The sequence below is a fragment of the Erythrolamprus reginae genome, chromosome 1, assembly GCF_031021105.1.
Source record: "Erythrolamprus reginae isolate rEryReg1 chromosome 1, rEryReg1.hap1, whole genome shotgun sequence".
NCBI classification, from domain to species: domain Eukaryota; kingdom Metazoa; phylum Chordata; class Lepidosauria; order Squamata; family Dipsadidae; genus Erythrolamprus; species Erythrolamprus reginae.
Genome location: NC_091950.1, coordinates 178,084,566 through 178,110,106, shown reverse-complemented (window position 1 = coordinate 178,110,106; position 25,541 = coordinate 178,084,566). Strand labels below are relative to the sequence as shown.

The window sequence follows — 25,541 nt, the reverse complement described above, 5'->3', positions numbered from 1 at the left end:
AATGTATTAATATATTTGTAACTATCTTAAGATGGTTAACAAGCTATTACTATTGAGAAGGCATTAGCCTAATATTTATGATTACTGCCTCAGTAGGTGTTCCATTTAATTAATGCTGCTATTTGTTAAAGTAACCAACTATTTTTTTTAATTTATAGTGTTGTGCCCAAAAAGGAAGAAGAGGAAGCCCAACCAGTTAAAAAAACTTATACTTGGAATACAAAAGAAGAAGCCAAGCAAGCATTTAAAGAACTATTGAAAGAAAAGGTTTTTATACTGAGTCAACTATTCTTTAAATTTTAAGAATTACAAATATAATTTAATAGGAGAGCGACTGATTTTTGTAAGAACTTGAGTAACATTCATGCAAAAGTACATATCAAATACTTTATCTAAATGAGTGGATTTTATAAGGTGTCCTGTAAAAATCCACAGGAAAAGATTTTTTAATACAGAAATTTCAGTTTATATGCAAGGCAGTTATAGGTTTTTAAAGTTTTAGGCAGATAAGTTGAGATAAGAAAGAGGGTTAAGTGTGTTTAAAATTTTGAATACAGTGAACCCTCGAGTTTCGCGTCCTCAAGGATCGCGAAAGGGCTATTTCGCTAGTTTTCAACCCGGAAGTAAACTCCACCATCTGCGCATGCGTGCCCTTCCACGCATGCGTAGATGGTGGAGTTTCCCCGCCGGGCAGAGGCTTCCCTGGGTCTTCCCCCTCTTTCTCTATGTTGCTTCTTCCTCTCTCACACTCTCTTCCTCCCTCTCTCATCTCTTTCTTTCCTTCTCTCTCTTTCTCTATCTCTCCCCCTCTTGCTCTCGAGCGGCCGCCTAGCAGCTGATCTGCTCGGCAGCGCAGCAGCAGCGAGGAGCCGAAGATCTTCGGCTCCTCGCTGGTGCTGCGCTGCCGAGCAGATCAGCTGCTAGGCGGACGAAGGAACCTTCCCTGGGTCTTCCCCGCCCGGATCTTCGGCTCCTCGCTGCAGCCGCGCGCCCCTCGCCTTCGCCTCACCTGGCGGGCGAAGGAGGGCGCAGCTCCGGCCGCTCGCCTCGGAGCCGGTCTGCCTCATTGCCTCCAGTCCGCGGCAATTCCCCTCAGCACGCTGCCGGATCCAGCGGGGGAGGGGGGGAAGCGAAGGCGCGGCGATGGGCAAGGGCTGCCAGTGAGCCTTCTCCGTCCCTTTCCTGCTGCACCGGTCTGGGGCCAAGTGGGCGGGGGGCGGCCGGGACCTCGCCTGTCTCCGCCGCCCGCATCGCCCCTCCGGCGGGCCTGCCTCCCCCGCCCGCCTCTGCTGCAGCCGCCACCGCCTCCCCGACTGGCACAAAAGGGCCCCGCCCGCCCCGCCCCGAAGCTTACCTTGCGGCGGGATTCCCTCCCCCCGCAGCCAAAACTAAAAGCCTGTCTCTTTTTTTTCTTGCGGCGAGCCCAAGCCGTTTCTCTCTCGACCGCAGCCGAGCTTCCCTCGGCCCCCTTTGGCCCCGTCGCCTCCTCCCCGCCTGCCTTTCCTCGCCAAGCGCACGAAAAAAAAGAGAGAAGGCTTCTACCAGAAGCGGGTGATGGCGGAGGAGCTCCGAAAGCTGGCTAGCGGCTTTTCCCCCGCAAGAGATCCTTCATGCCCCTGCCCGCCGTCCCCGGCTTCTGGTAGAAGCCTTCTCTCTTTTTTTTCGTGCGCTTGGCGAGGAAAGGCAGGCGGGGAGGAGGCGACGGGGCCAAAGGGGGCCGAGGGAAGCTCGGCTGCGGTCGAGAGGGGAACGGCTTGGGCTCGCCGCAAGAAAAAAAAGAGACAGGCTTTGAGTTTTGGCTGCGGGGGGAGGGAGTTAGGAAAGTCCTACTTCTCTCCCCGCAGCTAAAAACTCAAAGCCTGTCTCCTGCCGCCCGGTTTAGCCAGGACACGAGCGGCGAAGTGACACCCCCCCCACCCCAGCACTTTGAATCCCGCCGCAAGGTAAACTTTGGGGCGGGGCGGGCGGGGCCCTTTTGTGCCAGTCGGGGAGGCGGCGGTGGCTGCAGCAGAGGCGGGCGGGGGAGGCCGGCCCGTCGGAGGGGCGATGCGGGCGGCGGAGACAGGCGAGGTCCCGGCCGCCCCCCGCCCGCTTGACCCCGGGGGGCTGAAGGGAGCCGGGCGGGGGCTACTCCCCCAGCCGGTTAACTTGAAGCGCTCGATTAACCGGCTGGGGGAAGGCAGGGCATTTGCCTCCTCTTTCCAGCTGAAGGAAAAGCAGACAACTGCCTTTCCCTCGGTCGCTTCCCGGAGACCGCTTTGGAACATCGCTTTGGGAGAGGGGGCAACTGCTCCCAGTTAAGAAGCAAGAATCCACCCCCTAGCCAAACGGCTTTTTTCGTGTTTAGTGCTCGAACGCCGTGCTAAACAGGAAAAAAGCCATTTGGCTAGGGGGTGGATTCTTGCTTCTTAACCGGGAGCAGTTGCCCCCTCTCCCAAAGCGATGTTCCAAAGCGGTCTCCGGGAATCGACCAAGGGAAAGGCAGTCGCCTGCCTTTCCTTCAGCTCTAAAGAAGCGGCAACTGCCCTGCCTCCCCCAGCCGGTTAACCGAGCGCTTCAAGTTAACCGGCTGGGGGGAGGCAGGGCAGTTGCCGCTTCTTTAGAGCTGAAGGAAAGGCACGGCGTTCGAGCGCTAAACACAAAAAAAGCCGTTTGGCTAGGGGGTGGAAGTGAAAGTGAAATGCCGGCGGCTCTAGCAGCTGCTACAAGCAGCATTTCACTTTCCCTCCCAGGCAAAAAGATGCCGGCATTATGGGCTGATGGGGCCGGACTTCCCAGGCGGAAGGCGTGCCCCTCTCCCCGGCATCTTTTTGCCTGGGAGGGAAAGTGAAATGCCGCTTGTAGCAGCTGCTAGAGCCGCCGGCATTTCACTTTCCCTCCCAGGCAAAAAGATGCCGGCATTCTGGGATGATGGGGCCGGACTTCCCAGGCGGAAGGCGTGCCCCTCTCCCCGGCATCTTTTTGCCTGGGAGGGAAAGTGAAATGCCGGCGGCTCTAGCAGCTGCTACGAGCGGCATTTCACTTTCCCTCCCAGGCAAAAAGATGCGGGGAGAGGGGCACGCCTTCCGCCTGGGAAGTCCGACCCCATCAGCCCAGAATGCCGGCATCTTTTTGCCTGGGAGGGAAGGTGAAATGCCGCTCGTAGCGTGGGCGGGCGCGCGCGCGCGGGGACCCCAGCTTCGCTTCCCAGCTGGGAAGCGGCCCCAGCAATGGCGTGGGCGGGCGGCGCGCGCGCGGGGAAACCCCAGGCGCGAGCAACGGGGTGGGCGGGCGAAGGGCGGTGGAAGTAAAAACACCATCTGCGCATGTGCAGATGGTGTTTTTACTTCCGCACCGCTACTTCGCGAAAAATCGATCATCGCTTGGGGTCCTGGAACGGAACCCTCGCGATGATCGAGGGTTCACTGTATTTTACTTAATCATTATGATTTCATTCTTGGTGATCGCTGTAACAACTGAATAAAAAAGATAACACTTTCTGTGTGATAGTTACCTTTAAAAACAAGAATCATCAAATAAGTATTGCTTTTTCTAGAAATATGAAGGATTCTGTGACATCACAGTGGTATAAGTGTTGTTATAAATGATATTTGTCATCACTATTATATAACTTTTTATCAGAAAATGTATTAACTATACTGGGTAAAAATGTATTATCCTGACTGTAAAGTATCAAGCCAGTTAACTTATTTTCCTTTAGATAACAGAAAATTACATAAGATGAAGCAGTTCTTTTTAAGCTCCCATGTATTAAAACAAAATGTCAGTTCCAGAATTTGTGTGACTTATCTTATATCTTCACAGCGTGTGCCATCCAATGCCACTTGGGAACAAGCTATGAAAATGATTATTAATGATCCAAGATACAGGTATCACTATATTATTTTAAATGATTCATTGTAAAAATGACTCCCCCCCCCCCCCAAATAACCTGCATATAAAAGGGCTTATTGTAGTTAATGTTTTTTTCAATTTGCAGTGCTTTGGCAAAATTAAATGATAAGAAGCAGGCCTTTAATACTTACAAAGTCCACACAGATAAAGAAGAAAAAGAAGAAGCAAGGTTAAAATACAAAGAAGCAAAAGAGTCTTTTCAGCGTTTCCTTGAAAATCATGAAAAAATGACATCAACAACCAGATACAAGTAAGATTAGCTAATATACAATCCAATGCTAAAATCTTAGTGTCATGGCTCAGATCTTTCTTTAGGAACTCTATGTCAGCTCACAGATTGCAATAACTATGTAAGATAGGCTGGTGGGAATGACATACAGGTAATCCTTGGGTTACTATGGCAATTGAGACAAAGATATGTGTTACCAAATGATGCAGTCCTCAAGCAAGTCATTACATGTCTCCATTGCTTAGCAGCTGAAATTCTGGTACTCCTAGTGGCTCTATAGGACTGCAGGATCATTAAATGAAAACTTCTATGATCATGGGAGGCAGGAGCCACAAACAAGCATGCAGATGGATGAGGGCTACATGCTTGAGAGACGGGGTCAGATGGATGCCAGAGAGCATGGGGTTTGCTGTTGCATAGAGCTAGAGATGTTAGACCTTAGCAATAGCAGCCTTCAGCAGTTTGCCCATTGCTGTTGCCCCCAGGACTCAATTTCTGGCCAAGCAGTGGGCAGAGAGCTATCACATTGGTAAATAAATATTTCTCATACTAGTTGACAAGGAAATTTAAGGATTGGATTAAATTATAGGAGTCCCCAAGTCCCGTTATGGCCCACAACTGGGCCTTGAGCTGTTTGAAGCGAGCCATTGAACTGGCAGAGTAAGTGCACATCCCACCCCCATTTGTGCGGAATCATCACTCCACCCACAGCCAGTGTTCAAAGCTGGAAAGGTTGGGGAACTCTGAATTAAAGGTAGAGAAAATTGGGAAGAACAATAATATAAATATTAATAGTTGATGTTCAGAATACTTTTCAGATCTACATTAACTGCATATTGGTTCCTTTTTATCAAGAAGGAAAAATAACTAGGTTATACAGTGATCCCTCGAGTTTCGCGATCTCAATCTTCGCGAAACGCTATATCGTGATTTTTCCACCCGATGACGTCACTCCCTTCCTTTCTCATCTTTCTTTCTCTCTCTCTTTATCTTGCTTCTTCCTCTCTCACACTCTCTTCCTCCCTCTCTCATCTCTTTCTTTCCTTCTCTCTCTTTCTCTATCTCTCCCCCTCTTGCTGGCGGGTGGCGGGCGGGCGAACGGGGGCATCAGCGAGGAGCCGGGGTTTCCCCTTTGCGTGGGCGGCTGGGAAACCCCGATCTTCGTCTGCTCGCTGCTGCTGCGCCGAGCAGATCAGCTGCTGGGCGGCCGAAGGAACCTTCCCTGGGTCTTCCCCCTCTTGCTGGCGGGCGGGCGAGCGGGGGCATCAGCGAGGAGCCGGGGTTTCCCCTTTGCGTGGGCGGCCGGGAAGACCCAGGGAAGGTTCCTTCGGCCGCCCAGCAGCTGATCTGCTCGGTAGCGCAGCAGCAGCGAGGAGCCGAATTGGGGTTTCCCCTTTGCGTGGGCGGCGGGGAACGCAAACTCCACCATCTACGCATGCGCGGCCATAGAAAAAAGGGCGCGCATGCGCAGATGGTGTTTTTACTTCCGCAACCCTACATCGCGAAAAATCGATTATCACGAGGGGTCTTGGAACGGAACCCTCGCGATAATAGAGGGATCACTGTATACTAATTTAGATAATAGAAGGAATAAGATGCTGGTAGCTATCAAGGGAGAATGAAGCCAAAATAAGATGTTTTTAATAGATTTATTACATAATTTTTGTATTCCTGTATATAGAAAAGCTGAACAAATGTTTGGAGAACTGGAAGTCTGGAATGCAATTTCTGAACGGGATCGCCTTGAAATTTATGAAGATGTTCTATTCTTCCTGTCAAAAAAAGAAAAGGTAATTGGACTATAATTCTAACCTAAACAAAAAAAAAATCAGATTTTTTTTTTGTTTAAGTTAGAAGGATAATAATGTCTGTTTTTAAACATTACTTGAGATTTGGAGAATACATTTCTTTCATGATTTTGCCATAGAAATGCCTAATGTTTGTAATTGCTGACTGATAGAAATTGTTTCTTAAATAATTAACAAAAGAATAAAGAGAAAACCTGATGTTCTAGTGCTGGATTTTTCTAGAAAGGAGTCAAATTAAAAAGTCTCGTAGTTCCTTACTAAGATTAACACTTATCACCTTTCCCTGGAAAGATTGACTTTTATAGAATTTTATAAAATTATAGAATTTTATAGAATATAGAAAGTTCAGGCCAAACCACAGAAATAGGGTGCAGTTGTTCAATATTTGTGTATGTCTGTCATATCAATTATGGACAATGCTGCATTTTAGGAAAACGTCAGTATATTTATATCTGTCTTTTATCAGGAACAAGCCAAACAGCTAAGGAAGAGGAACTGGGAGGCATTAAAAAACATTCTGGACAATATGGCTAATGTCACTTACTCTACTACATGGTCAGAAGCTCAGCAATATCTGATGGACAATCCTACATTCGCAGAAGATGAAGAACTTCAGAGTAAGGATAACCGTGTTTTACATTTCTGTAAAAAAAATAAACTTTTGAGTGTAATTGATAATAGCAACTCATGTATTAAAACTCTTAAATCAAAATAATAATTGAAGGCGTCTGCCATTCCAGAATACATTTACCGTTCCATTATAACCACACTCAAAGTCCTCTGCAAAGAGCTGGGATTTATCTACCATAGATTTGGACAGTGTGGTATGATTTGTATAAAACTGAGTAAATATTTCCCTCTTGCCCCAAAAGCTGTCTTTTTTCAGCAAAGCTTGCTTCTGTTGGTGAAGATATATAGTTGGAATCCTTATACAGAGATACAGTTTTAAACTTGCAATCGTGAATTTATTTATTAATGTGTTTGTGAATACATTTATTTGCATTAAGAAATTATTTTGTTCTGAATGAAATAATTAGCATAGGGCACATATAAGAATAAATAACTGTATTTGTGTCCAGTTTCCAAGAGGAATCATGAATAAACTTTGCCAGTACATATGAATAAGACAATGAGGTAGGCATTTTCAGTACATTGTCATTTAGTTTTTAGAACCTGTGTCACATAATTTTTGTCTCCATAATGATATGAAATAAACACTTTTTTTTCCATTGCCATGCTTTAAAAAAGACCCCTAGATCATAGGATTTGAATTATAGATGAAGTTATAGAATAAATTGCATGTTTGTAATTTTGAAATCTCACTTTTAATCCTTAAGAAATCTAGTCTTCAGGTTTAAGGCTGAAAGCTCTTTTGTATACTTCTTAACTGTGCTTTCCGGCTAAAATGGCTTCTAATATGGATTTTTTTGCTAAAATTATTATATTCTGAAATCAGTTTGTAAAGAAGTGACCACTTGTTTGTTTGCTTAAGACATTTCCTTTAAGGTGGTTGTTCTGGAGCAACTAGTTTACTTCAGGTACACAGAAACAATAAAAATCAATTATGCCACACTTTGAAATAGAGCCTTCTGCCTTTGCAAGTCCATGAATCAAAACTTAAAAGACTCTGTTGTATATTATATCAGATGTGCTGATTGTTGTGCAGTTGTCATTATAAAATTAGGCCACTTTAGAATCACTTGGAATTATCAGTTTCACGGTCACAGAGTTTTGTATAGCTCTATATTGCGGTGTTTCAGCACCCTATTTAGAGTGAGAAAACATTAAGTAGCTTAATATTTACAAGCATGAAGAAAAAGTGCTTGTGTTTGAAGCTTGGGGAAGATCACAAACCAAAACAATTTGTATTCTAAGTGACATTATTTACTTTTATAAAAATGTACTCCTTTTGTAGATATGGATAAGGAGGATGCCTTGATCTGTTTTGAAGAACACATAAGAGCACTGGAAAAAGAGGAAGAAGAGGAGAAGCAGAAAGGCTTACTCAGAGAAAGGCGACGACAGCGGAAAAACAGAGAATCTTTTCAGGTTACTGAGAAAATATTAACTTATATTTAGTACCAACTGCAGAGCTTTCAACTATTTTAAATATCGTCTGGGTAAAAAAAAAATCAGCAACTGTTCTGATTCCAAGTATAAAAACTAATCTCCCCAAGTCTTGTGTGATTTGTAAATATTTCAGTGATCTCCTTTAACTTTGAAAAATTTCTTTCAAGATTAAAAGCTGAAGGAGGGATACTGGACAAGAGAGATTTTAGTACATTGGAAGAGCCATGTGATTTGTCTTTCACATTAAAAGTTCTTTATCCTTCTTTGAGATTGTAAAAAAAAGGTAGTGTCTGGCTTTAAAAAAAATTAATTACTACATTCTCCATTTTCCACTTTCCTCCCAGATATTTTTGGATGAGTTGCATGAACATGGTCAGCTGCACTCAATGTCATCCTGGATGGAGTTATATCCAACTATTAGTTCTGATATTAGGTTTACTAATATGCTTGGTCAGCCTGGTAAGTGTACCCTCTCTTGCTTGGGCTAAGTAATGCTTGGATAATGTATGTGAATATTTTTGTCATCTCTTACATTGCTAAGAAATGGAGCTCTCTGAATAAAGAGAGCTCTTGACCCATATAAGCTCTTTTTCCCCTCTTAGGTTCAACGGCACTAGATCTTTTCAAGTTTTATGTTGAAGATTTAAAAGCCCGTTACCATGATGAAAAGAAGATAATCAAAGATATTTTAAAGGTACATACATTCTTAAATCAGGAGGAAAACAGAATTTCTTATTCAAATTTATTACATTTATTTAAAAATCTAGAGCTAGTTTTAAAAATAGTAGTATTGCATTACAAATATTTATTTCTGTGGGGTGCCTATATTTTCCAGTATTATCAAAGCCATTGTATTGCAGGATAAAGGATTTGTAGTTGAAGTGACTACTCCTTTTGAAGACTTTGTAACGGTCATCAGTTCCACTAAAAGAGCTACCACATTAGATGCTGGAAATATCAAACTGGCTTTCAATAGCGTAAGTTTTTAAAATATATATCAATAAATGTTAACACAATTTAATATGGATTGTGTCCAATGTTATTAAATATTATTAGTCTCTAAGTGTCAATATATAAAATTGGTATTGTTGAATCTAAAGTATAAATTGTTCCTCAGTGATGAAATACGCACTCAGTGGGCTATTTAAGCAATGCCAGATCTTGGTTTGACATTGAAATTCTAATGCCAAGAGTTCAAGAGGGCATCATTTCAGATACTAGTCTAGTGGAAGACCAGGCCAGCGGTCCTTGTTTTGTCTAAACAGCTAAATGAAAGTTTGCACAGATCTGCAAACCAGAATTTAATCTGACACCCTAGTCCTACAATGACAAGCCATTATTTTGCAGATCTACCAGAACAACCTATATGTATGGCAACTGATAATAAAAGTGCTTTCCAATTGTATTGAATTATGACTAATACTTTCATTTATTGGCCCCTTGAATCTTTGATGCAGCTGTTAGAAAAAGCAGAAGCCCGTGAACGAGAGAGAGAGAAAGAAGAAGCTCGCAAAATGAAACGAAAAGAGTCTGCTTTTAAAAGCATGTTAAAACAAGCAACACCTCCCATTGAATTGGATGTGGTCTGGGAAGATGTAAGTATATCCTACAGCATTTTGATTTTTTTCTTTTGTTTTAAAAATTAAAGAACTTTTTACAACTATTTTAATTATTTAACCCACTGATGGCAAATCTATGGCACACATTCCACAGGTGGTACATGGAGCCATATTTGCCAGCATGTGAGCCCTAGCTCAGCTCCAACGTTTGTTTGTTTGTTTGTTTGTTTGTTTGTTTGTTTGTTTATTAGATTTGTATGCCGCCCCTCTCCGTAGACATGTATGTGTGTGTTGGCCAACTGATTTTCAGCTCACATAGAGACTCTGTGAGGGTGTTTTTGGTTTCCAGAGGGCCTCTGGGAACACGGGGGAGGACATTTTTGCCTTCTCCAGGGAAGCCATGAAGCCTGGGGAGGGTGAAAAATGGGCCTACTGGGCCCACCAGAAGTTGGAAAACCAGCCGTTTCTGGCATCCAGGAGGGTAGAGGAGGCTGTTTTCACCCTCCCCAGGCATTGAATTATGGGTGTGGGCACACTCGCACATGTGCAATAGCAATACAGGCTTTCGGCACTCAAGGGAAAAAAGGTTCACCATCACAGATTTAACCTATTATTGGAAAATGACCTTCAAGAAATGTAGTGTAGCAAATCTTTTTCCAAAGTATAAGAGGAATGATAATAAAATTATTATCCTTAAATATTTTAAGGAATAATTCAAAGAAACAATAATGAAATGGAGAAATTATTAGTGGAGTTCTCAATATTAAAAGGGTGATGGGTGTGTTCCTTTATAAAGTGCAGAGTTCTTTTGTAGAGGTTTAATATTCTTTCTTAGAATTATAATATTGTTACTGCTTCTATTGTTGGAAACAAAATTTTGTTGCTGATATAATCGTTAATGCCACTCTATGCATTGCTGTTTAAATTCTTAACCTTCCATTTTCAACATTTTCCTTGTGTAAAATGCAGTTATGGTAATAAAAATCACTAGCTTCAGAAAAACTGATTTATCCTATAATGTTCCAATAGAAAAGAAAAGACAAGAGTTGGATGTATGCAAATAAATTCCTATGAAATGTGGATTAAAAAACAATTTCTTTGGGGGGCATGTTTTAAAAACCAAAACATTCTCTTTTTAGGAATACATTGCTTCATAAATTTACATTACTGATATAATTTCTTTTTGATATAGATTCGAGAGAGATTTGTAAAAGAACCAGCGTTTGAAGACATCACTTTAGAATCAGAAAGAAAGCGAATATTTAAGGATTTCATTTATTTACTGGAGGTAATATGCCAGTTAAACACAATAATTTCTAATAGATTTGTACAAATTCTCAAAGAATGATTACTTTATAATGTTCACTGAAGAGTATTATAGTTATATTGATACAGCTGAAACTGGTGAACAAGAGAAAGATCTTCAAAGGGCAGCTATGGAACAAGTCCAGAAAAATGTGGGCCGGCCAGCTTCAGCCAAGGCGTTGCTCTGGGGTGGCAGGAAACCTTAGAACATGTGATAGGAATTTCCCAGTCCATTATTATTATGCATAATTTTTCCCTTACACGTTGGTGGTACTTTATATTTTTTACAATAATGTTATCATGCATCAAATAGAGACATGGCTCATTTTAAACCCTAGGAATATATGTCAGTTTGAGCATGCTACTGATGATTGATAGTTATCTTCATGAGCACTGGAGTTGTGCAAATTCTTTGAAAAAGTGCTTCCGATTTCACTTGGGACACTTGTTCTTCAGCCTTTAAAACAGCTGTGTCTTTTTCTGCACTGGCACAACTATCTCAGAAGCTGTTCTTGGCAGTTTGTGGTTGTGCACAATCACTTTGTCGTCGTCGTCCCACCCACCCAAAAAAATGTGCAAGAGGATACCAGCTAGATTTATTCCTCATCCTGCAAAGACTGCTGAGGAGAAGGTTCTAAGGTGACGTTCCTAGCAGACTGGGGCAATATGATAGTGCTGAAATTCGTCAAAGCAGACTAGTTGTTCTCCAGTTTCTCTCCTAGACGATTTGCTGAGACTTGTGGGGGAGGGGAGTACAATAGTGATTAAGGTCTATGTGGACCATAAGGGAGGTTTCCAAAAGCATCCATTACTGCCTCTGTGATTTAAGCATGTAACTTGATTCGTATACATTTCCTGTTTCAAAGCAATAATACTGATTCTTTTGATTCTATAGCATGAGTGTCAGCATCATCATTCAAAGAACAAGAAGCACTCTAAAAAATCAAAGAAACATCATAGAAAGAGGTCTCGCTCTCGTTCGGTAAGGCCTTTGATAATATGCTGCAGGGAACTTCTTTCAAAAGCTATCTTTAAAAGCCCTTGTATGTTAAGCATCCTTTTTAAAATTATTTCTTTAAAGGGCTCAGAATCCGAAGATGATGATAGCCATTCAAAGAAAAAGAGGCAACGCTCAGACTCGCGCTCAGTTTCTGAACATTCCTCCAGTGCAGAATCTGGTATTTTTTCTCTCTCTAAATCTTGTCCGTGGGGGTGGAAGTGGTACTAAATTTCAACAACCTGATTTCCCTTACATTTCCTAATTTGTTTTGTATCAATAGAGAGAAGCTACAAGAAATCAAAGAAACACAAAAAGAAAAGCAAAAAAAGGAGACACAAGTCTGTGAGTATTTCTGTTTTGCATCTTTCAGTATAATAAAGATTTTCAACATCTTTAATCTTTTAAGTGGTAAATAACGGTTTCGCATCTGTCTCACAGCTTGTTAGTATATAATCAGCAGATGTATGTATGTATTTATTTATACATGCAATTTAGGTAATTGCCTGTGGTGGTGCTAAGCAATATGCAAAGATTAAAACAAATAATAATAATAATAACCTTAATAGTAAAATCAATTTTAAAAACATGAACGTATCACATGCATGGGTTGGAAGAACTATTAATGCTTTAGTGACTAAAAAAATTACAAAGCATTCAAAGAAGGACGCTTAACTTCCTGACTCAAGTGCCTGTGCAAATATTTAGGCCTTTAAAAGCCTTAATATTTTATTATTACTCTTCAAGAGACAAGGCTCTCGGACTCAGGATCTGTTAAGGAGAGAAACTTCTCATTCTTCTGGCAAGGAAAACTATCAAATGGGACTAGGAAATACATGCGGTAAAAAACACCCTACTACGATTCATCACTCCACCTACCATAGGAAGCAAGAGGATTCTGTCCTTACAGCTAGCAGGACCAGTCATTCTTATCAGTGCATATGCACCAACTTTATCATCATCAGTAGAATCTAAAGACCAATTTTACGATGATCTGGTCATCACTATCAAGAAAGTCCCTGAGAAAGAATGAGTGTTTATCCTTGGAGACTTTAATGCCAGAGTCGGAGTTGATTATAATTCTTGACATACCTGTTTAGGTCAGTTTGGCATTGGGAAGTTGAATGAAAATGGCCAATGCCTGCTGGAGTTTTCCTGCTACTATGGTTTATTTGTTAGCAATACATTCTTCAAAACAAAGCCTCAACTCAAGAGTCTCTTGGAGGCATCCAAGATCGAGGCACTGGCACCAACTTGACTTGATAATGACCAGGCATTCTAATCTTCCCAGGATTACAATCACACACAGCTATCAGGGTGCTGACTGCGATACAGACCACTTGGTGTGCAGCAGAATAAAACTGCAAACAAAGAGATTGCATCATTCAAAGAAGGAAGGAAGACCACGAATCAACATCAAGACCTGCAACCAGGTCAAAGTGGAGGAATTTGCATATGCATTAGAGGAAACGCTCCCAGGTCTGGCTTAAGCAAACACATCCAAAAGATGGGAATATTTGGTAAGAAAATTAGACAGCAGATTGGTTTGGAGGCCACTCAAAGGAGCCAACATCCAGCCATCGAGTGCTGATTGCATATAAAGCCTGCTCCAGTGCACACAATCTACAGGTTTTGCGAGCTGCTCGTAGCAAAGTACAACAGGCTGCCAGGAGATGTGTAAATGAATATTGGTTGCACCTTTGCTCTCAGATTCAGATAGCAGCTGGCACAGGTAACATCAAGGGGATGTATGATGGCGTCAAGCAGGCCTTAGGACCAACATAGAAGAAATCTGTCCGTTTGAAGTCTGCTACAGGTGAGGTTATCCAGGACCGAACACAGCAGATGGCACGCTGGGTGTAGCACTACTCTGAGTTATATAGAAACATAGAAGATTGACGGCAGAAAAAGACCTCATGGTCCATATAGTCTGCCCTTATATTACTTTCTGTATTATATCTTAGGATGGATATATGTTTATCCCAGGCATGTTTAAATTCAGTTACTGTAGATTTACCAACCACGTCTGCTGGAGATTTATGTCTGCTGTGGATTTACCAATCACGTCTGCTAGAGAAAATATGATAATTAATGAGACTTCGAACGGCATTGAGTGCCTGCCTGTCTTGGAGGAGCTTGACAGTGAGCCAACCTTAGAGGAATTAAATGCAGCTCTGGACTCCCTTGCCTCAGGCAAGGCACCCAGAAAAGACAATATCCCTGCCGAAGTTTTGAAGCGCTGCAAAGAGATCATCCCCACAGAACTGCATGCAATCTTCTGTCTTTGTTGGAGGGATGGTAGAGTACCACAGGACATGAAGGATGCAAATATCATCACACTAAATAAGAACAAAGATGACAGGGGTGACTAACAACTACCACAGCATCTCTCTTCTTAGTATGGTAGGGAAGCTGCTTGCCCGTGTTGTATTGAAGAGGCTCCAGGTGCTTGCAGAGAGAGTCTATCCAGATTCCAAGCCAACAGAAAATACTGATATGGTATTTTCTCTTAGACAGCTGCAGGAGAAAAGCAGGAAACAAAGACAGTCACTTTTTGTAGCATTTGCAGATTTTGACCTGGTTAGTAAGGACAGCTTTTATAAAATCCTCTCCAAGATCGGCTGTCCACCCCAACTCCTCAACATCAGGTCCTTTCATGAGGAAATGAAGGGCACAGTAATTTTTGATGGCTTAGCATCATTTTCCTTCGACATTTGAAGTGGAGTGAAACAAGGCTGGGTCCTTGTGGCAACTCTATTCAGGATCTTTTTTGCTGTCATGCTGAAGCATGCTTTTGGAATTGTAACAGGGAGTCTATCTCTGGACTAGATCAGCCTCTCTAGATTGAGAACAGTCTAAAGTCCAGCTGAAATGCTTACAAGATTTCCTCTTCTCTGAGGATGCTATTGTTACTGTTCATTCGCCAAAGACCTTCAATTACTACTTATTGATTGTTTTAGCAAGGCCTGCCAAGATTTTGGATTAACAGTCAGCCTGAAAAAAAACCACAAGTCATGGATTCACCTCTCATATTACAATCTTTGCACAAGAATTGAAGGTCGTCCATGACTTTGTGTATCTTGGCTCAACCATCGCCGACACTTTCTAGATGCTGAGCTGAATAAACGTATTGGTAAAGTGGCCACCACTTTCTCTAGACTCAGAAAGAGAGTATGGCTTAATAAGAAGTTGACATAACATGCAAAGATCCAGGTTAATAGAGCCATGTCCTGAGCACCCTCCTGTATTGCAGTGAGTTTTGGACCCTTTACACATGGCAAGAGAGAAAGTTGAATACCTTCCATATGTGCTGTTTCCAAGCTATTCTTGGCATTAACTGGCATGACAAAGTTCCAAATAGCAGTCTTGAAACATGCAGTCTCTTGCAGTGGCCTGGAATAGGGCTGCAACGGAGGCTCTTGACCAAATTGCGCCGTTGCGACCTCTCTGTGGCACTAGACCCCGGAGGGCTCCTTGGTTTACCGAAGAGCTCCAGGAGTTGAAACGCCAGAAGAGACGTCTAGAGAAGCGATGGAGGAAGAGTAAATCCGAATCCAACCGAACACTTATAAGAGCTCACATTAAGACTTACAAAGTGGCGCTCAAGGTGGCAAGATGCACGTACCATGCCGCCTTGATTGCATCAGCGGGATCCCACCCGGCCGCTCTGTTTAGGAACCAGGGGGGAGTTGGAGAGCCCTTGCAGAGCAGTGCCGAGGAGTTTAACTCGTTTTTCGCTGATAAAGTTGCTCAGATCCGGGCTTACCTCAACTCCGATTGGATAGCAGTGTCGCCTGACAACGAGTCAGTCGAGGTGACTGGGGCCCGTCCTTGTCCATCTGTCTGGGAGGAGTTTGGCTTGGTGACACCTGATGAAGTGGACAAGGCCATTGGAGCTGTGAGTTCTGCTACCTGCTTACTGGATCCATGTCCCTCTTGGTTGGTTTCAGCCAGCCGAGAGGTGATGCGGAGCTGGGTCCACTTCTTTGGGGAGGGGGTCCTTCCCACCTCCCTACAAGGAGGCATTTGGGAACCCCCTCCTCAGTGTAGAAGAGATTGCCACTGTCAGATTGGCCTTTTTAGCTACACTAGGTGCTGTTCTAGGAGCTCTTTCCAGAGCACAATACCTTCAAGAGTGAAGGTTGCCAATGATGATAAAAGCCTTAAGAAAGGTAAGCAGGGTCAGGGCCATCCCACAGGGCTGGCACAGTTACAGAGAAGGGGTGACAGATTCTGGAATATGCCAACTCTGCTTATTTTGATAGGGTGGCAAACAGGCAGCCTAATGCTAATAGATAATACTACAACCAAGGATTGGGGTTTGTTTTTAAATGATAACTTTCAGTTCAGTTTTGTGAACCTATTTGCAACAGCGTTGCTGCATATTTAGGTTGACTGTCACCTATTTCATCTTACATATTTGCAACACAGAGGAAACCATTTTTATAATGGTTGCAGCCAACTTCAAGCCTTATGGTTTTTTTCTCCTTTTGTGAAGTAGAATTTCAATGTGGCAGTGCTTATTATTGTCAGATTACTGAGCAAAGGGAAAAAGACAGAATTCATACTCTAGTTGTCTTGACTTGGTATCTACTGTTAAGATAAACTTCAGGATTTGATGTAATTCTGAAGAATTAGTGGAAGTTGGAAAGTTTAATCCAACAGTTTTACAGCATTAGTTTGGAATACATGAAAATTATTTAGACAGTATATTACCAGAGAGTTCACATTTTAGGAGAATATTGGAGTAGTACACTGGAAATTGCAGTAGATTGCTGATTGTAATATATTGCTTATTTTGATTTACTTTACACAGGATTCACCGGAATCAGATGTGGATCGAGAAAGAGAGCGAAAAGAGAGAGAAAATGAAAAAGAAAGAAGTAGACAAAGATCTGAATCTAAGCATAAATCTCCACCTAAGAAGAGACCTGGCAAAGATTCTGTAAGTTTGTTTTATCTTACCAAATTCAGTATATTAATGTCTGCAATAATTCTGAATTATATATGATTTCTGGAATTCTATTTCCATTCCACAACCACAGTTTACTTTAATTATACATGAACATCCCGTGAAACACATAACAATCTTTGACAGTCCTTAGTGTGGCTTGCTGCATGTGCATGTGCCTGCGTGTGAATATGTACATGCTCACGTACGTACACGCACGCAGAGAGATTTATTTCCAGCAAGTTGGAGAAAATATATGAAAGATGCTGGGGAGGAGGCTTGCCAAAATCAGCCTGCTTGCTGCTCCCTGCATGTAAATTACTCTCAATACAATCTGCCAAATAATTGTTTAAAAAACTCTACTAACACAATTGGTAACACAACAGATCCTCTTTGCAAAATCCCTTTTCCATAAAACACATCATTACTCTGTTTGATGGGCTGGATAAAGGCAATTTGCATAAGGAAGATCATTCTGGCATGTTTTCTTCCCAGCATAATCCTGCAACCAACAGCGTTCGAGTACAAGAAACATCAGAAGAAGCGGAGCAGATTCGGGTAAGACCAGATACATTTCATTTGGTGTGGTATAGTATGATAGGGCATGAGAACCAAAAAAATCTGATGTTTGCATGTATTTTTTTATAAAATGCAATTCTTGAAAGATCTCAGAATATTTAGTTCGGTATGTTTGAACTGTCCATATTTGGAGACTCGATGAAATCTGTTCAAATCAGAGATTTAATTGAAGAGAAGAGGAGCATATCAGGTCAATTTATATAGACATTTGCCAAAAAATGAAATTTCTCTAACATCTTTTATGTCAATACATATAAAGTGACATATTATTCATCTGAATAATAGTATAAATGTTTATTATATCTTTTTAATTAATATATTTTTGACATACAGAATGGCATGTTTTTGTTATTTTCAAAAATAACCAAAAAAAATGTTACAGATGGCCTAGATCCGTGATGGTGAACCTATGGCACAGGTGGCATGCGGAGCCATATCGGAGGACACGCAAGACTTTGCCCTATGCATATATGCGCACTGACTTGCTGATTTTCAACCTTGGGAAAGGCCGTTTCACCCTCTCGACACTTCAGGGAATCTTCTCTGAAGCCCCGGAGGCAAAAACAAATAACCCAACGGACAAACTGGAAGTTTGGAAAAACGCACAATGGGTTTCCTGAATTTCTGATTTACCCATTGTGCTGTTTTTTTGCATTCCGGAGCTTCAGGATGCTTCCCTGAACCCTCCCGAGTGCAAAGGACAGCACAACGGCAAACCGGAAATGCATTTTTCCCAAACTTCCAGTTTGCCCGTTCGGGCCTTTTTTTCCAGGCTTCAGTAAGGCCTGTGTGTATACATGGTGGGGGAGGGAAGGAGTGTGGACATGTGCACACAAGTGCTAGCACATCCACACGCACCCTTTGAGCACACGAACGAAAAAAGGTTTTCCATCACTGGTCTATAGGTTTAAATTGACAATTTTAAACATCATTTTTTCTGATTGATAATTCAAATTTTCCTTATATCTTGGATTGAGGATTCAAAGATCACCTGATTTATTTCATCTGGCTGTGAAGTGTTGAAAAACTTGATAAACTTTGATTTAGATGACTAAATGAGAATTTTAAGCAAGTTGTATTTTTAATATTTAAAATTGATATTTAATAATAGTAAAAGCGTCAATAAATCTTAATCTGAGAGAATAGAACAGTTTAGTGCTATTATACTAGTAACTATTCTCAATGGACTATTTGAAAAAAATACATTGTGCCTTGCCTGGGGAACATACAAGGAATATCATTCTTTTTTTAAAAAAAGAAAAACTATTAGATTGAATTGATCGGTTGTCTTATTTTTAAAAAAAGATTATTGGATAGGTAGGTGCAGTTGAAGATGAGTAGGAAAATAGTGTTAGGCTATTCATAGTGTTAGACACAGCCTTAAAATTGCTTCTTAAGTTCTGGTTGTATTCAGATTACCCCTTCACATTCTCCATTCGCATTACAGGAAAATATATTTAGTTTAGCACGGAATTATATGGAAATAATTTTGCAGTAGATCAGTTTTTTTCACCATCTAACAAGTATGAAATCTGTATTATCTATTGGTAACCAGATTGCATTTCTTAATATGGAATTTGCGTGTAGCATAAGAGGGTGCCACCCAATAAAACCAGTACTGGGAGATGACAGTTACAGAGTGGGCTGGGCAAGAAAGGCGACTGGTCCCTGATTTAAAGGAATTGAATTCCTGACTGTATTCAAAGGGTGAACCAAACATTTGTCATTATCTGTTTGCAGGGTAATTGGGATACCTCTGGTAGTGAATTAAGTGAAGGTGAACTTGAAAAACAAAGGAGGACCCTCTTGGAACAACTGGATGAAGATCAATAAGAAATATTTATACCAAATATGTTTACAAATTTGATTTAATAAAGATATAGATGACTAATTTCAGGAAATGGATTGCAATGTTCTGAGTTACAGTGACATAATTGTGGCTCTTTGGTTCTCTTGCATAACTAAATATCTGATACAACAGTTTGGCAAAGACGGTGAACATTCAGGATTCAACCTGAAGTCCTATTTCTTATCATCTAGATAGACTGTATATATCCCCCCATGTACTTTCCATTCTTCAGACAGCACATTAGGATGAGCAGAAAAGCTTTTTTAAAAACCCTTTAAAATATTGGCTTGAAAAAATATTTAAGCCATCTCTAAAATGGCTCACACTTGAAAGTCATTAACTTCTTTTCCTTGTCAAAGAAGGTCCAAGCGCAGGGAAGCAGTTGCACCGGTTTCTCCTGAAAAGAAGCTCGGTAATTTTCTTGCAGTTCCAATTGGATTTGGTTGTTAGTATTTTCAAAGAGAGGAAAGAAAAAGGGAAGATGCTTTTTTCTTGTTTTGACTTATGGTAATCCAGGAACCAATGTTAGGTTTTTGAGAGTTACCTTTCTGGCCAAATTGATGATGGTGATTTGTATTGAACACTGACCGTAGCTTGAAATGTATACAAGAGCTTTACTCCGAACTTAATTTTTAGTGTTAAGTTTTAAAACTGTGAAAACTAGACGATTGATGGAAATCCTATTAGGCCCTTAATTATAAATCTGGTAAAATATACTTACAAAATATCATAGCTATCGCTTTTATTGGAGGAGAAAAATCTGGAATATTTAAAAATCAAATTGGTAGAGGGCATTGTTTCAGCAAATCACAAAATCAGACTGTAAATTAAATGTTGCCTTAAGGACTTTCCGAAGAATGTACCACCAAATTTTGAAAAGCAGTTGCAATACTCTTGTTTAGAAAATCAATGTTGATGTAATATTTTTCTTTTTAAGATATGTTGATCTGATGTTTAAAACATGTTTTCCTTTCATTCTGTTCTCTTCCTTTGTACTAAATAACTTCTATCTGACGTTGATTTGATGAAGTACTATCTACCTATTCATTCAGGAGTATTGACTACTGTGGTACAGACTAAAATCTTTCTGATTTGAATATTTTTGTACATTTTTATCACTTATTAAACCTTGTCTTCTAGTGTGTACTAGTATTTTTCTGTTTTATAAAAACTTATGTAAAGTTGACACATACAATTTTACATTCTCTCACGTGTTACTTTGAAGAGTGCATATAGAAATACATTTCTCTAGTATAATGATTCTATGTTTAATCATAGCAACAGAAAAGGCCTCTTCAGGATATATCATAGCATTAACATGAAATATTTTATGTCATTATTTAATATTATGATGTTACTTCGAAGTTGATTTTTCACTTATAGTAATTATAAGTCTTGATATTTCTTCAATTTCCTAAAAAATAAGATTTTTAGAATAAGTTGCATACAGTCAGTAATTCTGATTACTTACATTAATTTAAGTAAAAGTTAAATTAGTTTGAACCAGTGGTCACATGAAAGGTGTTAAGAAACATGCACTTCTGTTGCAGCCTCCTTCAAGGAAATGTGAATGAAAACAAACTTTTGTTCCAGCAGATGTATCTCCTGCAGTTCAACTGCTTCGACAACTGTTCATGATATGCTCCAAATTCATCTTTGCTTAAGATATACTGTAATCTGATCATTTAGTGGCAGTTATATTTTTTTCCTCATCCATTGCTTCAGATAAAATCATAGTGCCATATTCAGAAAAGGACAGGGTGTACTGGGAAATATATTGTTGCCGAATGATGCTATCATGATTCTGGTGATAAGTTGTAATTATTTTCCAGGTTCTGGATCCTTTGATGTAGAACATGATGGAATCATAATATATATTTTGCTAAACTTGTTTTAAAAAACTATTTTGAAAAACTGTAAGTAAGTGTTGTCAGCTAGTTTAAAATACAATAGTAGTGAATAAGAGACAGACCCCAACCCCCAACCTCCCATTATACTAGATGGCTCGTTGTGACTAAATACTCAGGTTTATATGGAGACGAGAATCCTATCCCAGGAAAACAGATCAGAGCTTCTCCCTCCCCCATCCCCCATGCAGTAATATTTATGTAAAATACTTTTATTACTTTGCATAATTTACATGAAGGAACATGTTTCTAAGTAAATATTAATTTTTAAAGCATTGTCTTTATTTTTCCATTAAAAATAAAATGCTATAAATATAACACCGTTTCTTAATATTTCTCCATATCTACGCAGGTTACATGGTAACTCATTTTTTCAGTTTATGGAGACATCATGTAGAAATGTGTTTTGTCTTTCCATTTGTAAAATGTCTTCTAATCTTCCTTCAAAAGGGTGAGCAATATATCTCTTCCCTGTAGCTCAAGGACATTCTTAACAGGGATTATTACTTCCACTGTGAAGCCAGGCAGGATCGCTTATGACAAAATCAGCTTGCCAGTTCTTTTTATCCTGTGTCTGCCCACAAGCAAATTCCTAGAAAAACGTTTGACATAATTTTTGACTTTTGTTGCAACTTTCTTTCCTCTTGTGATGCCTGTAATCAGGAAGTTCTACATTCTCCCTGGACCCATCAAGGAAAGCTGCGGATTGAGCTTGCCATTCCTGGACAAGGGTCTTTAAGAGAAGCAAGCTTGCTGGACCAGATTGCTCTACTTGCCCAAAAGGCTGTTTTTTCACAGGTGTACAGTAGGTAAGAGGTCAGGTTTCTTACAGCAACGGGATTCACAGTGTCTGGGAATAAAGTAACTCCAAAGAGATTGAAGGAAACTTGAACATTCCTTACAACATCACATGAGGGTAGGCATCCAGGCTTCTGCAGTTGTTCAGGCAAAAGAGCTGTTCCTGTGCTTGTCGGCTTGGATCCCACCATACCCTCAAATGTTCTGAGACCCTAACCATTCAAGGAACCTGACTGCATGGTTAAGGGCAGGGTGGCCACCATCTTGAAGAGATCCAAGAGGGGATGGCTTTTTGCTCAGTCTTTAGCACTTGCCAACAAGCTAATTTGAGAAGGAAAAGAAAAACAAATGACTCTTGGGATGCTGGGCATAGATCCTTGAGCTTTTTTATCATTTGAGAAGGGGAAAGCTATTGCAGCAGGTATAGAGGTATGTAAGAAACTCAGTCTCAAAAGATCCCAATCCATTTTTCATTGGACCACTTTTCAGATTCTGGGTAACCTCAGTATTCAAGTCTGGTAGATGCGCCTGTAGCCTTGTGGTGCCACTGATTGCAAAAGAACAACCAGTAACCAAAGATCCCTGCAATGGATGCAATGGCGGTTTTTGAGAAAGCTCACGAGACCAATATTTTGACTAAAAAGTGAGGGCCATGTCTGTATTTAGCCAATAATTGGGGGGGGGGGGAGGAGAGATGACTTGTAGTGAGATGAACTAGTGACAGTCTGCCAAGGCAAACTGGCCAACATTGGAATCTCCACTATACTAATCTAGTGCCAGTTCTACAAAGTACTTGCCAGGAGACTTGACTTTCCAATCTGGAACAAGGCTAAGTCCAAGTCTAATTGCCTCTAAGGGCAACAATGTCAGAAAGAAAATCTATTTGTCCTTCTGTCCCTAATGGAAAGATGAGTAATGTATTAGCTCCTTCCCCCATTCTCGGGTTTAGTAACCTACCAGCTGTTTCATAATTGTAGGTATCCATGTGACTGAGCAAGAAAAATGCATTCAAGTAAAATGGTCATATTGTAGTCTAATGGGTTTCTGTGCGCTAACACGGAGATGGTAAACTTATGACACCTTTATCACAGATGATGCCACATTTTCCGTGACATGTCAGCATTCACCAGCATCAGACAACTATTCTCAAAAGCATGGCCAGTATTTGTGTGATTTTGGGTGGCTGTTGAGGCTGTGCAAGAATGGCATGTGCTTTCACAGATACATGAGAGGCCATGCAAGTGCCTTTGAAAATTGTGTGAGAATGGCATGTTGTTTTGCATGGGTTTTGGAGGCTGCAGAAGCTGATAAAGAGCATTCTCCAAAGCCACTTCAAGAAAGAAGGCCTAGCGCAGCCTTGGATAGGCTACAAGGGCTTGTTCACAGAAAGAATAGCACATGAAGGTAAGTAGTGTGTGGCAAATCTTGGAGGATGCTGGCTTGTGGGGGCAATTGCACCATTCCGCAAGACACAGACACCTTGGGAAATAGTGCAAGGTGGACTTCCTAGTAGTAGTGGCACAAGAGCTGAAGCCAAGGCCTAACCTGCTAGTTCAGGCACAGCTTCAGTTATCTTGCCAAGTGCCACTATTCAGTGTGGCCTGGATTGAGGGAGGGGAGAATTGTTTCTCTTCGACATTCCAGAAGTCAAGTCAGGTAGGCATTGTTTCAATTTTTGACATGCCGACAGATTTGCCATTTATCTACTGCAGTTGCCTTCAGAAATAACTACATTACTTCCCACCCCCTTTCCAATCAGATCTGATTCCTGGAGACTGCCAGGATTGCAGTTTTCTTGGCAGTTTTCAGAAGTGACCTGCCATTGTATTCTTCCTAGAAAGGATGACTGGCCCAAGGTCACCAAACTAACTTCATGTCCAAGGTGGGATTAGAACTCAAGTCCTCCTGTTAGTCCCCCCAACACCAAACTGGTACATGGTGAATCTAATATACCATAGTAATACCCAAGCCTATGCAATTTTTTTGTTCTTTCTGTCAGTGCCACATTCTTCTGGCAAAATCATCTTGGACAAGTAGTATTTGAATTTCTGAGCTGCCAATAGAATCTGTGTTCTTTCTTAGCACTCAAGTCTACCATAGGTGATTTCTAGTCATTAGCTTCTTCTTCACACACAGTTCTAAGATGGCTTCTCTTCTCATCTAGTTTAGAAATCCCTTTCAAGGAATGTCTAATTTCATGTGCATGTAAATATAATAGATGAGGTGTCGCCTGGCTATCTTAGCCTAATGGACAGAAAAATGCGGTTTCTAGTTGTGCTTCAGATTTAATAGGAATGAAAGCAGTTCAACCTCGTTTAAAAATAAGTAACTTCTGCCCTCTACTGAGGTGATCATTTCTCAGGCTTTTTAGTATTTCTTACTAGTAGAACGTGGAAGAGGTAGCCTGAGTCATCAGAACTAATGGTTTGGATGGAATTAAAAAATTACTTACCTTTTCATCTGTCAGCAGGGAGGTTTAGCAATCTTTGGTACAAATCTTTTGCTTTGCACATTCTCTACAAATTTAAATGTGAAACAATGCCGTTCCCCCATTGAATCCCCCCATTTCACATTTATTTATCATTTAATATAATTGAGAAATCTGGGCACACAGATGGCTGCAGACCATTGCTGATTGTAACTGATGTTTGCGTGCATGTTATTTGAATCTAATTTCCATCAAGTTGCAGAGTTTCAGACACAATATAGGTTGGCTGCAGCTTCATTAAGTGAAGATACTTTGAACATAATGGTAGATATACTTTAGTTTTTCCTGTATAGAGAACTACTAAGTCCACCAGAAAGCAATGTTTTAATGCAAGCAGTAACAAACGAATAAGTGCTTATATTCAACAATCCTCCAGTTCACCATTTTATAGGATTTATACTTGGAGATGATCATTGGGTATCTTACATCTCTGATCTAAATTCAAATACACTAAAGGAAGAAATGGTACACATTTCAGAAGTGTAGTTCTTTGTGGAAAATATTATAAAAAGACCAACTCACTGCTTCTGCAACTATTTAAATTTGTCTTCTTTATTGTTGTTAGCCGCCCCGAGTCTTCGGAGAGGGGCGGCATACAAATCTAATTAATAATAATAATAAATAATAATAATAATTTAAATATAGTAGGTTGGATTACTGCTTGTCACTCTCCAATGAAGCGTAATTCCTGCCTGGAGAGTGCTACATTCTACACAAGTGATTCTCCTCTTTTTTATTTTTTAATCCATTATTATTTTTATAAATAACTCAAGATGGTGAACATACCCAGCAACACCACTAGTTGGATTCAAAACTGGCTAACCAACTACACTCAATGTGTAATGCTCAATGTAACTGCATCTACATGGAGGGAAGTATGCAGTGGAGTATCCAAGGCTGTGTTTTAGGCCCAGTACTCGTCAACATCTTCATCAATGACTTGCACAAGGGGATAGATGGGGAACTTTTCAAATTTGCAGATGACATTGAACTAACAGGAATAAGCAACACTCCAGATGTTAGGCGCAAAATACAGAAGGATCTTGACAAACTTGAACAGTGGGCGCTATCTAATAAAATGAAATTCAATGGTGAAAAAAGTAAGGT

The 25,541-nt window shown here is 40.8% G+C and overlaps 1 protein-coding gene across 2 annotated transcripts in view; it reads left to right on the top strand.

Annotated features, from left to right (window-relative positions):
• Positions 1 to 20,385, top strand: part of PRPF40A (pre-mRNA processing factor 40 homolog A) — a 44,238-nt gene extending 23,853 nt beyond the window's left edge. Inside the window, exons 11-27 of one of the 2 annotated variants that reach the window (XM_070731530.1) lie at positions 159 to 267; positions 3,805 to 3,869; positions 3,980 to 4,144; positions 5,805 to 5,913; positions 6,398 to 6,548; positions 7,847 to 7,980; positions 8,346 to 8,460; positions 8,604 to 8,695; positions 8,862 to 8,978; positions 9,459 to 9,596; positions 10,753 to 10,848; positions 11,761 to 11,847; positions 11,947 to 12,043; positions 12,146 to 12,207; positions 16,679 to 16,807; positions 17,309 to 17,371; positions 19,133 to 20,385. In XM_070731530.1, the coding sequence (XP_070587631.1) occupies positions 159 to 267; positions 3,805 to 3,869; positions 3,980 to 4,144; positions 5,805 to 5,913; positions 6,398 to 6,548; positions 7,847 to 7,980; positions 8,346 to 8,460; positions 8,604 to 8,695; positions 8,862 to 8,978; positions 9,459 to 9,596; positions 10,753 to 10,848; positions 11,761 to 11,847; positions 11,947 to 12,043; positions 12,146 to 12,207; positions 16,679 to 16,807; positions 17,309 to 17,371; positions 19,133 to 19,225 (1,822 nt within the window). In that variant the 3' untranslated portion in view covers positions 19,226 to 20,385. Of the gene's footprint in view, positions 1 to 158; positions 268 to 3,804; positions 3,870 to 3,979; positions 4,145 to 5,804; positions 5,914 to 6,397; positions 6,549 to 7,846; positions 7,981 to 8,345; positions 8,461 to 8,585; positions 8,696 to 8,861; positions 8,979 to 9,458; positions 9,597 to 10,752; positions 10,849 to 11,760; positions 11,848 to 11,946; positions 12,044 to 12,145; positions 12,208 to 16,678; positions 16,808 to 17,308; positions 17,372 to 19,132 lie in introns of both variants that reach the window. The other variant, XM_070731529.1, reaches the window with a different exon arrangement.
• Positions 20,386 to 25,541: the final 5,156 nt, after the last annotated feature.